Genomic DNA, 12,427 nt, shown 5'->3' on the forward strand with positions numbered 1-12,427 from the left:
TTGGAATTCAAGACAGCTACAGTATCCTGGGGATATCAGTTCACCAGCTTCCAACAAATCAAGTTAATAGGGGAAGCTGGATTCACTTAATAGACCACATTTCACTCAACAACTGCAGTGACTTGCTTAACTGTGACAAAAAAAAAAAGTTGTAAAATTGGACACAACTCATTTAAGAATGTATCTCAAAATAATGTATCTTTTCTTTTTATGAACACTGAGAGCATATGCACCAAGACAAATTCCTTGTGCGTCCAATCACAGTTGGCCAATAAAGAATTCTAACTAATTTAACATCTGCTTTGCTTAGCAATGGAAATTCCGATCCCAATTGTGATCATAAATTGAGTATTACTGAATTCTGTATGTTGATGCCAAATTATCACTATTTTTTGAATGGGGTGTGTGTGCAACAATCTTGGCACATTAACATGGCAAAAGCACATCCAAAGCCAATTCATCTTATGGTCCCTCTGGAACCAGCTCCCCCGCAGAGATTAGGATTGCCCCCACCCTCCTTGCCTTTCGGAAACTCCTCAAAACCCACCTCTGCCGTCAGGCATGGGGGAATTGAAACATCTCCCCCTTGCCCATGTAGTTTTTGTGTTGCCCATGTAGTTTTTGTGTATGATTCGATTGTGTGCTTGTTTTTTATATATTGGGTCTCTTTTGGATATTTTTAACTTAAAACTGTAATTTAGATCGCGAAATATTAGATTTGTTACTATATTTTGTTTATCATTGTTGTGAGCCGCCCCGAGTCTACGGAGAGGGGCAGCATATAAATCCAATAAATCTAATCTAATCTATTGTTAGAAATCTTCCCCCCAGTAAATTCATTCTCTCTTGTGGGTGAAGGATTTTTTTGGGCAAAAATCAAGCTTAGAGCAACCAGGATTCATGACTCTGATAAAAATTTTTTTGTTGATACTAAGAAGACAAGGTGTGTATAAAAAGAACAAGGTATATCTAGTCTGGGTAATCCCACTAGAGTGGCTATTTGCAGAAGGAAACTGCCCGCTTCACTTAAGTTCTCCCTGCAGTCCACACACATTTACAAGGATGGCTGAACGTCCATTCACTCATATGGCTTCTCCCCCATGTGGATACTTTTTATGGGAAGCGAGTTCACTGCTCTTCTCGAAGGTCTTCCCGCATTCTGTGCATTGATAGGGTTTCTCTCCCGTATGTACGTTTTTATGGGAAATGAGGTGGCTGCTTTGACGGAAACTTTTCCCGCATTGCGGACACTTAAATGGCTTTTCCCCTGTGTGGATTCTCTTATGGCAGGTAAGCTGGCTGTTCCTTCCGAAACTTTTCCCACATTTCACACATTTATATGGCCTCTCGCCCAGGTGGGAAGGAAGTTCACTACTTTCCCCGAAACTTTTCCCACTCTCTAGGCATTTGTGTGGATTCTCACTGGAGTGAATCCTTTTGTGGGAAGTCAGCTGGGAACTCCAAGAGAAGCTTTTTCCGCACTCAGTACATATGTATGCTCTCTCCCTCGGGTGGATTTTCCTATGGGAAGTGAGCTCGGTGCTGCTCCCGAAGGCCTCTCCACACTCCAAACATTTGTGTAGTTCTTCTAATGTGTGCGTCCTTTTATGGGACGAAAGCTCGCGGCTGCCTCTGAAGCTCTTCCCACACTCTACGCATTTATGTGGCTTTTCTCCAGTGTGGATCGTTTTATGCGACGCGAGCTGGTAGCTCCAGAAAAAATTCTTCCCACACTCCACACATTTGTACGGCTTCTCTCCCGAGTGCAGTCTTTTATGGTAAGCAAGCTGGCTGTTCCTCCTGAAGGTCCTTCCACACTCTAGGCATTTATAAGGTTTTTCTCCTGTGTGGACCCTCCTGTGGGAGGTCAGTTCGCTGCTTCCCCTGAAACCTCTCCCACACTCCATGCATTTATAAGGCCTCTCCCCGGTGTGGATCCTCCTGTGGGAAGTCAGCTCGCTGCTCCTCCTGAAGCTCTTTCCGCACTCCGGGCATTTGTAGGGTTTCTCTCCAGTGTGGATCATTTTGTGGGAAGTCAGCTGATAGCTCCACAAGAAGTTCTTCCCACACTCCATGCACTTGTACGGTTTTTCTCCCGCGTGGAGTCTTTTATGGTAAGCAAGCTGACTGTTCCTCCTGAAGCTCCTCCCACACTCGGAACACTTGTAAAGTTTCTCCCCCGTGTGGATCCTTTTATGGCAAGTCAAGTCGCTGCTCCAGCTGAAGCTCTTCCCACACTCCAGGCATTTGTAGGGTTTCTCCCCGGTGTGGATCCTCCTGTGGGAAGTAACCTGGCTGCTGCTCCTGAAATTCTTCCCACACTCTCTACATTTGTAGGGTTTCTCCCCCATGTTGATCCTGTCACGCAAAGAGAGAATGAAAGTCCAGCTGTAACTTTTTTCATCTTCAGTCTTCTGATCCTCTTCTTTAATGTGGGTTTGATCATGTTCATTTAAATCTATTTTTTCTCCGAATGTTTTCACACTTTTCCCAAAACACTTTGTCCTTTTTCCTTTGGGAATGTGCAGGGCTGCTCCGTCCTGGATTTCATCACATTTTCTATCCTTTGACTGGTTTCTTTTGTGACTTTTTAGTTCTGTTTGGTCTCTTCCTTCTTTGCGTCTGAGAGCGTCTAGTATTTGCCTATAGCACGTGTTCTCTTGCCCAACAGTATCTTCAGAGAAAAAGAAAAAAAATGTGTGTTTAAACTAACAGAAGGGGAAAAAATAATCAAATACATGATTGAGAATCCCAATTCTGCAAATTCCAAAAACCTCTATAATATTTTTATACTGGTAGTAGCTAGTCTCCGGAGAGGGGCATACAAATCCAATAAATAAATACAGTGTTCCCTCGATTTCCACGGGGGATGTGTTCCGAGACCGCCCGCGAAAGTCGAATTTCCGCAAAGTAGAGATGCGGAAGTAAATACTCCATTTTTGGCTATGAACAGTATCACAAGCCATCCCTTAACACTTTAAACCTCTAAATTACCATTTCCCATTCCCTTAGCAACTATTTATTCACCATTATTACTGGTATTCACCATTGAATAAGACACTTAGTGATCCTGATATTTATAAACATAATTATCTATTAACAATAATTATTTTTTTTGTTATTTATTTGCAAAAATTATTAGTTTGGTGATGGCATATTACGTCATTGGGTGGGAAAAACCGTGGTATAGGAAAAAAACCATGAAGTATTTTTTAATTAATATTTTTTGAAAAACCGTGGTATAGGCTATTCGCAACGTTCGAACCCGCGAAAATCAAGGGAACACTGTAAATAAATATTCTGACAGACATAAAACAATCTGACTTAAAGCTTATCAAATTTAGAGATCGGATGCAGGTTCCAATCAATTGTATTGGTATAAAATTGCCCGGGATGGAAATTTATATTTCATGAGTAGTAGTAACAATTTTAAAAGCCATTTATCTAAAACAATACTGCAAGTTGGGGTTAGTATATTTGCCTCTTGCTATCTATGGTTTTCTCTTTATCCTGCGCTAGATATTTTTCCCACACATTCTCTTCTTACTGCCAAGTTCTTGGTTCAGAGGGAAATACGTCTGAAGTCCTCACTCAATATAGGTTTCCAGGACAAACAAACCATTGGTTTCTATGTGGTGTCACACTGGGGTTTACTTTCATTATGAAAACACTTTCCCAGGAAAACAAAAACTCTCATCTCAGCCACTGAAGAAGCTAAGAAGAGCAAGGGATATTTTATCAGTTAAGAAAAGATCTTGAGAGGTAAGTAGAGCTCTCCACAGCAGGAGATAACAACCCAGGGATGTCAAACTCCTGGCCCATAGGCCGGATGTGTCACGCACTGGCCATATCCATGCCACTTTAGTGAAGATACGCCAAGTGATGCCGCCATGTAGGAACCCCCTAGGAAAAAAGTATATCCCTTTGATCTATTAAAAACACTAGTCTATACAGTCCAGACCAGCGGTCCCCAAAGTACGACCCGCGGTCCGGATGCGGCCCACTGAGGCTATTTACCCGGCCTGCGGCAGTGTACGAGATTTTACCATCTATAATACACTAAGTTCCCGAATCTCCCCTCCACTCTGCTGCTGAGCGTCTGGCGGCGGCAAGGAAGAGGAAAGCCAGGGGTCGGGGAGGAAAGCACCCTATGGCAGAGCAGCAACAGTTCCTCTTCCTAAAGGCGAGAAAGAAATTGGCCAATTGCTTTCCTCCCCGCCCCCTGGCTTTCCGCCTCCGCCTCCTCCAGACGCTCAGCTGCAGACCCTCTTGGTCCCTCCAGTGCAGAAATGGAGGGAAAAGGAAGGAAGGAAGAAGAAATGGAAGGAACAAGGAACGAAGGAAGAATGAAATTAATGGAGGGGCGGAGGAAGGAAGGACTTTTTTGGGGGTGTGTGTAAATTTTTTAAAATTTTTCTCTCAACATACATTCAAACAATACAATGTACCATCTAATTTTCCCTGAATAAAATGCGGTATTTTGTCAGTAACTAATATCAATCATCAAAAAAGTTGCAAAAGTTTTTTTTTTAATGTTGTCATCCAGGTACATACTTTTCTTTTAATTAAATTCCCTCCTTAATGTTCCTTCAAAAAGTACAACACCAATTATATTTCTAACTTATTAACCATTATGCCAAAGTGCTTCCTTCTTTCTTTATATATTTTTCTATAAATATTTTTATACATTTTTCTATAAACCAAGAAAACCTTTCATAGCCAATCAGATGTTAACAAAAGAAAATTAAAAACAAAACATAAACATGTATGAATTTCAGACTTCTTCCCCCTTCTCTAAATAGTACGTTCCCATTTTGTCTTTTTACGTTAAAATAAGGTATGTGCAGTGTGCATAGGGATTTGTTCATAGGTTTTTTTTATAGTCCGGCCCTCCAACAGTCTGAGGGACAGTGAACTGGCCCCCTGTGTAAAAAGTTTGGGGACCCCTGGTCCAGACCCATAACCTCATAGTTACCCCTGATCTCACTAGGCCTGTGCCTTTATTGATTTATTGAATTGGATTTGTATGCCGCCCCTCTCTGAGGACTCAGGGCGGCTCACAGCATATTCAAAACAGAACAATAACATGAATCCAATTAATAGTACATTAAAAACAACCATTACATTCAATTTTTAAAAAACCTATCAAACCAATCATTCAACAATCATACTTAGAACATTCATTGGTCAGGGGGAACATTCATAGAACATTCATTGGTCAGGGCCCTTACCCAGAGAGGTCACATTCCTCAGGTTCTCCTTCATGACTTCCCCATGGAGGGCTTTTTGGTGGGGATTCAGCTGAGTCCACTCTTCCTTGGAGAAACACACGGCCACCTCCTCAAAAGATACAAGACCCTGAAAAGGGAAGGGGGGGGGGGGTATTTTCTCCATTAGTAATCCAGGAAGTCTTTGCAACTTTGTTCAACACATTCCCCAACTGAAGATTGGGTACAGATTATAAGAGAAGAGAGAGTATACGTAACTCAGTTTTGAGCTAAGCTTGGGGGTTTGCTAGTAGTCATTTCATTACCTGGCTAGAAAAAAACATTATCAACACAAGTGAGTTTGGGGTTTTCTCTTTGTTTTTTAAAATAAAGTAGCCTGCCTTGCCAGGGTTGGATAGAAACATAGAAGACTGACGGCAGAAAAAGACCTCATGGTCCATCTAGTCTGCCCTTATACTATTTCCTGTACTTTATCTTACAATGGATCTATGTTTATCCCAGGCATGTTTAAACTCAGTTACTGTGGATTTATCTACCACATCTCCTGGAAGTTTGTTCCAAGCATCTACTACTCTTTCAGTAAAATAATATTTTCTCACGTTACTTTAGATCTTTCCCCCAACTAACTTCAGATTGTGTCCCCTTGTTCTTGTGTTCACTTTCCTATTAAAAACACTTCCCTCCTGGACCTTATTTAACACTTTGACATATTTAAATGTTTCGATCATGTCCCCCCTTTTCCTTCTGTCCTCCAGACTCTACAGATTGAGTTCATTAAGTCTTTCCTGATACGTTTGATGCTTAAGACCTTCCACCATTCTTGTAGCCCGTCTTTGGACCCGTTCAATTTTGTCAATATCTTTTTGTAGGTGAGGTCTCCAGAACTGAACACACTATTCCAAATGAGGTCTCACCAGCGCTCTATATAAGGGGATCACAATCTCCCTCTTCCTGCTTGTGACTCCCATTCATTTATAGATCTCTAAACCAGGGGTCGACAAAGTTGTTCAGAATCTAGGAGCCAGCCAAAAAATTTAGGAGCCAGAATTTTTTTTAAGCAAACTTGGTTTTTTGCCGAGTCTCCACCTGACATCGCTTTCACCCCCTCTGTCTCCTCCTTCCTCTCTCATCTCTTTCCTTCCTCTCCCTCCCTTTCTCTCTTTCCTTTCTCTCCCTTTCTGTCTATCCTTTCTATCTCTCACCCCTTCTCCCTCTTTCATTCCCTTTCTCTCCCTCCCTTTCTCTCTCATTCCTTTCTCTCCCTCTTTCCTTCCTATCTCTCTTTCTTTTTCTCCCTCCTTCATATCTTCTTTCTCTCCCCCTTCCTCCCTCTTTCCTTTCTCCCCCTCCCTTTCTCTTCCTTTTTCTCTATCCTTTCTGCTTCTTACTCTTTCTTTCTCTCCCTCCTTCATTCAATTTTCTCTCCCTCCCTTACTCTCTCTTTCCTTTCTCTCCCTCCCTTGTTCTCCCCTGGGGCTGCCTGTGCCTGCCCTGCACCACCCAACACGGACGGACAGCCCCCCGGTCGTCGGTTCGTCGCCCCCCACCCCCCCACGGAGGGAGATCAGGCTGGCGAGGGCGGTAGAACTACGTCACCAGCCACTGGAGGGAGATTGGGCTGGCGGGGGCGGCGAATCCACCTCCCCAGCCGCGCGGAGGGAAATCCGGTAGGCGGGCGGGTGGCCGCGGCTCCCTGCGCGCCCCTGGAAAAGCGTACAGGGAACGGTGCCCGGGGCCGCTTTAGCCGCCCCCCCTCCCCCCTCCATCTCCCCGCGACTGCCTGTGCCGCTGCAGCCGCGGCCCCCCCCCCCCGCTCCCACCGCCAGTGCCCTCCCGCCGGGCAACCAAAGGACACTTGCCGATGACAGGGAACCTTCAGCTGGGCGGGCGCTGCCGTGCCGGTGCCTCCGACCTCCCGGTTCCTGCTCGATGCCCCGGTTTCTGGCGCTCTCCTGCTGGGCCCCAAAGAAGGAAGGCGGGAAAAAGGCGCGAAGAATGGAGGTCTCCTTCCTGCCTGCCTTCTTTGGGACCCAGCAGGAGAGCGCCAGAAACCGCGGCATCGGGCAGGAGCGGAGAGGTCAGAGGCACCGCAGCGCCCTTCTAGGCGCCAGACAACATTTTCTAGGCGCCACTGGCGACCAGGCGCCTGGGTTTGTCGAACCTTGCTCTAAACTATACATAATACAAAATCATTTCCTTTTCCCATACAATTTCTGCTGCCTTCTAGGGAACATTCCTCACCAGTGCTCTTTATAGCGGGATCACAATTTCCCTCTTCCTGCTTGTTATACCTCTAGCTATGCAGCCAAGAATCCTACTTGCTTTTCCTACCACCCGACCACACTGCTCACCCATTTTGAGTTTCCATTGCTTTGACCATTTATCTAGTAAAGCTAAATCATTTACCATATTACAGACCCCTCCAGGAATATCAACCCTATTGCACACTTTAGAGTCATCAGCAAATAGGCAAACCTTCCCTACCAAACCTTCCCCTACGTCACTCACAAACATATTAAAAAGAATAGGACCCAGAACAGACCCTTGTGGCACACCGCTTGTAACATGACTCTGCTCAGAATACTCGCCATTAACAACAACCCTCTGATGTCAACGCTTCAGCCAACTTGAAATCCACTGAACTATCCAGGGATTAAGTCCAATTTAATGGTGGAGGGGAATGGTTTTCTCTTGGCAACTCTTGGATTACATTATTGTTTCTTGATTGTTTGTCTGATATGTTTCATAAATTAACCCAAGTTATAAATCTTTACTATTAAAGTGAATATGGGTAGTTTACAGATAACAAACTATGCAATCCATAAAAAAAGAGACAATAGTAAAGAGTTAAAAAGAGGGACGGCCACCAACCACCCCCAGGGATCCCTGTGCCAGTTGATAACGTTTAATGTTTCCAAATGTAAAATAATGCACTTGGGGAAAAGGAATCCTCAATCTGAGTATTGCATTGGCAGTTCTGTGTTAGCAAAAACTTCAGAAGAAAAGGATTTAGGGGCAGTGATTTCTGACAGTCTCAAAATGGGTGAACAGTGTGGTCAGGCGGTAAGAAAAGCAAGTAGGATGCTTGGCTGCATAGCTAGAGGTATAACAAGCAGGAAGAGGGAGATTATGATCCCGCTATATAGAGTGCTGTTGACACCACATTTGGAATACTGTGTTCAGTTCTGGAGACCTCACCTACAAAAAGATATTGACAAAATTGAAGGGGTCCAAAGACGGGCTACAAGAATGGTGGAAGGTCTTTAGCATAAAACGTATCAGGAAAGACATTAACTCCATCTGTAGAGTCTGGAGGACAGAAGGAAAAGGGGGGACATGATCGAAACATTTAAATCTGTTAAAGGGATAAATAAGGTTCAGGAGGGAAGGGTTTTTAATAGGAAAGTGAACATAAGAACAAGGGGACACAATCTGAAGTTAGGTGGGGGAAAGATCAAAAGCAACATGAGAAAATATTATTTTACTGAAAGAGTAGTAGATCCTTGGAACAAACTTCCAGCAGATGTGGTTGGTAAATCCATAGTAACTGAATTTAAACATGCCTGAGATGAACATATATCCATCCTAAGATAAAATACAGGAAATAGTATAAGGGCAGACTAGATGGACCATGAGGTCTTTTTCTGCCACCAGTCTTCTATGTTTCTATGTTTAAGCATGACACGAAAGTAATCTCATAACCAATTCTGCAACATTCCCTTTCAGCAGCAAAGGACTGCCATCTTCAGCGCTACCGGTTCGCCCTCCCAAGGCCTTTTACAGGTGCGCATGTGTCTGGCGTGCGCATATGTGCCCATTGGTGCAAGATTTGGCTTCTGTACATGTGCGGCAAGCAAAAACTTGTGTGAGGGCTTGAGCATGAGCGAGATTTTGGCAATTTTTGCCGCTATTTTTGCTTTTGCGCATGGACAGAAGGAAAAAGATTGGCAAAAATTGCCAAAATCTTGCTAGCATGTCTTCACATGGAGATTTCACTTGCTGCGCATGTGCAGAAGTCAAATCTTGCACGGGTGCGCATCGGGGACGCGCAGCTACATGCACCTCCCGAAAATCACTACTGGAAAGTAAGTGATCCAATAAACGTTTGTTCTTCTACCTGAACTGGAGATTCAGCCATTCTTCCAGTTCCACCAGGAAAAAGTGACGATCCTAGAAACAACAGAGGCATAATTTGATTTCCTGCACAGAGCTGAAGCACAATTTTAAAATATTAAATGACAAACTCAAGAACTCAAGAGCTTTGAAACATTTCTTGAGAATTCAGGTGCCTTGCAATGGCTCCCTTTACCACCTGAGGTGCTCCTATTTGGATCTTCTTGGGGGATTCCCTTGAAAGGCAGCTCTTGAGAAGCATCTGACAGATCCTTCCTCCGTTTAGGAAGCCTAGGGGTGGCCCCTAGAAAGGGCTGCTGCACCTGACGTGCCTGGAGGTTTAAAAGAGAAATAAAGGTTCAGATAAAACATCTCAACTTTGCAGAGTCCGTTGTCCCTTGATGCAGATGGAGCAAGGGCGCCAAATACATATTCTGGGGGTGGAGGGAGAATGGAGAAAATGCCCAATTCAAAGATATTCCCACAGAGTTGGCCTTCTCCGAGTCCCGTCGACTAAACAATGTCGTTTGGTGGGCCCCAGGGGAAGAGCCTTCTCTGTGGCGGCCCCGGCCCTCTGGAACCAACTCCCCCCGGAGATTAGAACTGCCCCCACCCTCCCTGTCTTTCGTAAACTACTCAAGACTCATTTATACCGCCAGGCATGGGGGAGTTGAGATAGCCCTTCCCTCTAGGCCATTACAAGTTATGCATGGTATGTTTGTGTGTATGTTTGGTTTTATAATAAGGGTTTTTAGTTGTTTTTTATTATTGGATTGTATATGTTGTGTTTATTACTGTTGTTAGGCGCCCTGAGTCTACGGAGAGGGGCGGCATACAAATCCAATAAATAATAATAATAATAATAATAATAATAATAATAATAATAATAATAATAATCAGTATCATTATTATTATTATTACATTCTCAGAGGTTTGTCGAGGATGTTCTCTCACCTGCAGCTGCTTGTCTGCCTGGTTCAGCAGGAAGCCTTCGGCCAAGGCCACTGCCTGGGTGCTGGTCTCCGCACCACACTCCCGCACCCAGCTGGCCACCTCGGCGGGAAGCACAGCCAGCAGCTGCTCCAGGATCACCAGGTCCAGCATCTGCGCCTTGCTCTTCTTCTCCGGCTGAAGCCAATCCCGGCAAAGCCGATGGAGGCGGCTGCACACCTCCCGCGGGCTCTTGCCCCACAGGTCCAAGGGCAGGAGGCCGACCTTCTCCCTGGCGGTTTCCCGTAAGGCGTCCCGCAGCTCCTCCACTTTCTCCCAGAGGGCTTCCTTCAGGGAGGAGTTCTGCAGGGCGCCCCGCAGAGCGTCCACCTGGGCCAGCAGCTCCTCCGCCTGCTTCAGTGTGTCCGACCAGAAGGCCAGCGCCCGGGTCTCCAGCGCCGCCGCTTTCTCCCACAGGAGATGCGCCTCCTTCACGGGGGCCTCCTGGGCAGCTCTCCTCAGGGCCGCCTCACCTTGGCCCATGGGCACCTGCCGGAGGGCCTGGCGAAAGGCTTCGGCTTCTCTCCGGGCTACCTCGGCCTCCTCCAGTGGGCCGGCCCACAAGCCTTTCTCCAGGCAGGCCACCTCCCAGCAGTGCGTCTTCCTCAGCAGCGCCTCGGCCTTCTCCAGCAGGGGCTGCAGCCCTTCCAGCGGCGCCTCCCGCAGGCCGCACCGCAGGCCCGCCAGCTCCCTCCGCAGCGCCTCGGCGCTCTCGGGCCAGCCGTCTTCCTCCAGCGCCTCCCGCAGGGACAGCAGCTGGCGGGCACGGGCGCGGCCTTCCTTCCGCACCGCCCGGCCCAGCTCCCGCAGGCTCTCCCACAGCCGGTCGTCCAGGAAGGCCGCCAGGGCCGCCTCTAACTCCCGCGCCGCGCGCACCGGCCGGCCCCGGCCCTCGCCAGCCTCCAGCGCCGCCACCACGCCCAGCAGCGCCTCCCGCAGCGCCGACACCTTCGCCAAGGAAGTCGGCGCCGCTACAAGCTCGGACGGCGCCGCCGGCTCTTGGCCCTCGGCGGGCACTTTCCCCTCCGCCGATGCTTCGCCGCCAGGCTTCTTCCTCCGCCGGGCGCGCCGGGCCGCCTCGCGCTCGCCGCGCGCCTGGAACCAGCGCAGCAGCGCCATCTCCAGCCGCAGGAAGCCCTGGAGCCGCTGCTGCTCAGGCTCCGAGAGCGCCGCGCCGCGGGCCAGCAGGGCGTCCCGGCCTCGGCGGGCCTCGCTCAGCTGCGCCCGGAACCGCGGCAGGTTCGGCTGGCCCAGGTTGACCTCCCAGCGCCAGCGCGCCCGCACCGGCTCCGATACGCGTTGCACCAGCAGGGCCTCCGCCTCGGCCAGCCGCTCCGCCCAAACCTCCGCCGCCGCCATCGCCGGGGCTGCTGCTGCGCCTGCGCGCGCACACACAACCCCCCCCCCCCGCTCACGAGTCCGACGCCGATCGCGCGCGGCGACCCTCGCAGGCAGGTAGGAGAAACACACACACCCCCCGCCGCCCATTTATCATATGTAGTTTTTATATTAATATTATTACACAAAAGAATTGAGACTAAAACCTACCGGAGGGGGGGAAAAACCCTTCCGAGATAATAGAAATAGAAGAGATTTAATGGGGAGGAATTGCTCAGCAGCTGTCCAAGGGGAATGGGAGACACGGAGAGAAACTTATTGTTTTATATATCAATATCAATATATTTATTTACTTGCTTTATTTAGTTATATTATCCCCCCCCCCATAGTCACCCCCCCACCCCGTGGATTTAACATCCACGGCAGAGAAGACAGTCGGGAACATCCTGAGGTAAATGTTGAACAGCGCTCAGAAGAAAAAGGCGGGAAAAGGGGGAAACACAGCAACCAATCAGAGCGCAGAGCGCCTCACAGACAAGCCTGCCCTCACTCAACTACAACTGTGTGTTTGGGATAGAAACATAGAAGACTGACGGCAGAAAAAGACCTCCTGGTCCATCTAGTCTGCCCTTATACTATTTTCTGTATTTTATCTTAGAATAGATATATGTTTATCCCAGGCATGTTTAAATTCAGTTACTGTGGATTTACCAACCACGTCTGCTGGAAGTTTGTTCCAAGGATCTACTACTCTTGCA

The 12,427-nt window shown here is 47.4% G+C and overlaps 1 protein-coding gene across 2 annotated transcripts; it reads right to left on the bottom strand.

The window, feature by feature from the left end:
* Positions 1–897: 897 nt before the first annotated feature.
* Positions 898–11,689, bottom strand: LOC139162877 (zinc finger protein 708-like). 2 transcript variants are annotated; one of them, XM_070743768.1, is made up of 5 exons: positions 10,296–11,689; positions 9,541–9,673; positions 9,346–9,398; positions 5,232–5,358; positions 898–2,674 (listed from the first exon to the last, which is right to left on the bottom strand). In XM_070743768.1, the coding sequence occupies exons 1-5, from the start codon at positions 11,448–11,450 to the stop codon at positions 1,083–1,085; spliced, it is 3,060 nt and encodes a 1,019-aa protein (XP_070599869.1). In that variant the 5' UTR covers positions 11,451–11,689; the 3' UTR covers positions 898–1,082. The 2 variants fall into 2 exon arrangements, with proteins under 2 accessions (XP_070599869.1, XP_070599868.1); XM_070743767.1 differs by having other exon boundaries at positions 9,538–9,673.
* Positions 11,690–12,427: the final 738 nt, after the last annotated feature.

Source organism: Erythrolamprus reginae, chromosome 2, assembly GCF_031021105.1.
Source record: "Erythrolamprus reginae isolate rEryReg1 chromosome 2, rEryReg1.hap1, whole genome shotgun sequence".
Lineage (NCBI taxonomy): Eukaryota > Metazoa > Chordata > Lepidosauria > Squamata > Dipsadidae > Erythrolamprus > Erythrolamprus reginae.

Bases quoted from the DNA above. Each gene is read 5' to 3' on its own strand.
- LOC139162877 (XM_070743767.1), bottom strand. From the start codon at position 11,450: ATGGCGCTGCTGCGCTGGTTCCAGGCGCGCGGCGAGCGCGAGGCGGCC. The intron at 9,674-10,295 runs GTGAGAGAACAT...TTAAACCTCCAG, and splicing joins AGGCAGACAAGCAGCTGCAG to GCACGTCAGGTGCAGCAGCC. The intron at 5,359-9,345 runs GTAGAAGAACAA...TTCCCTTTTCAG, and splicing joins TGGCTGAATCTCCAGTTCAG to GGTCTTGTATCTTTTGAGGA.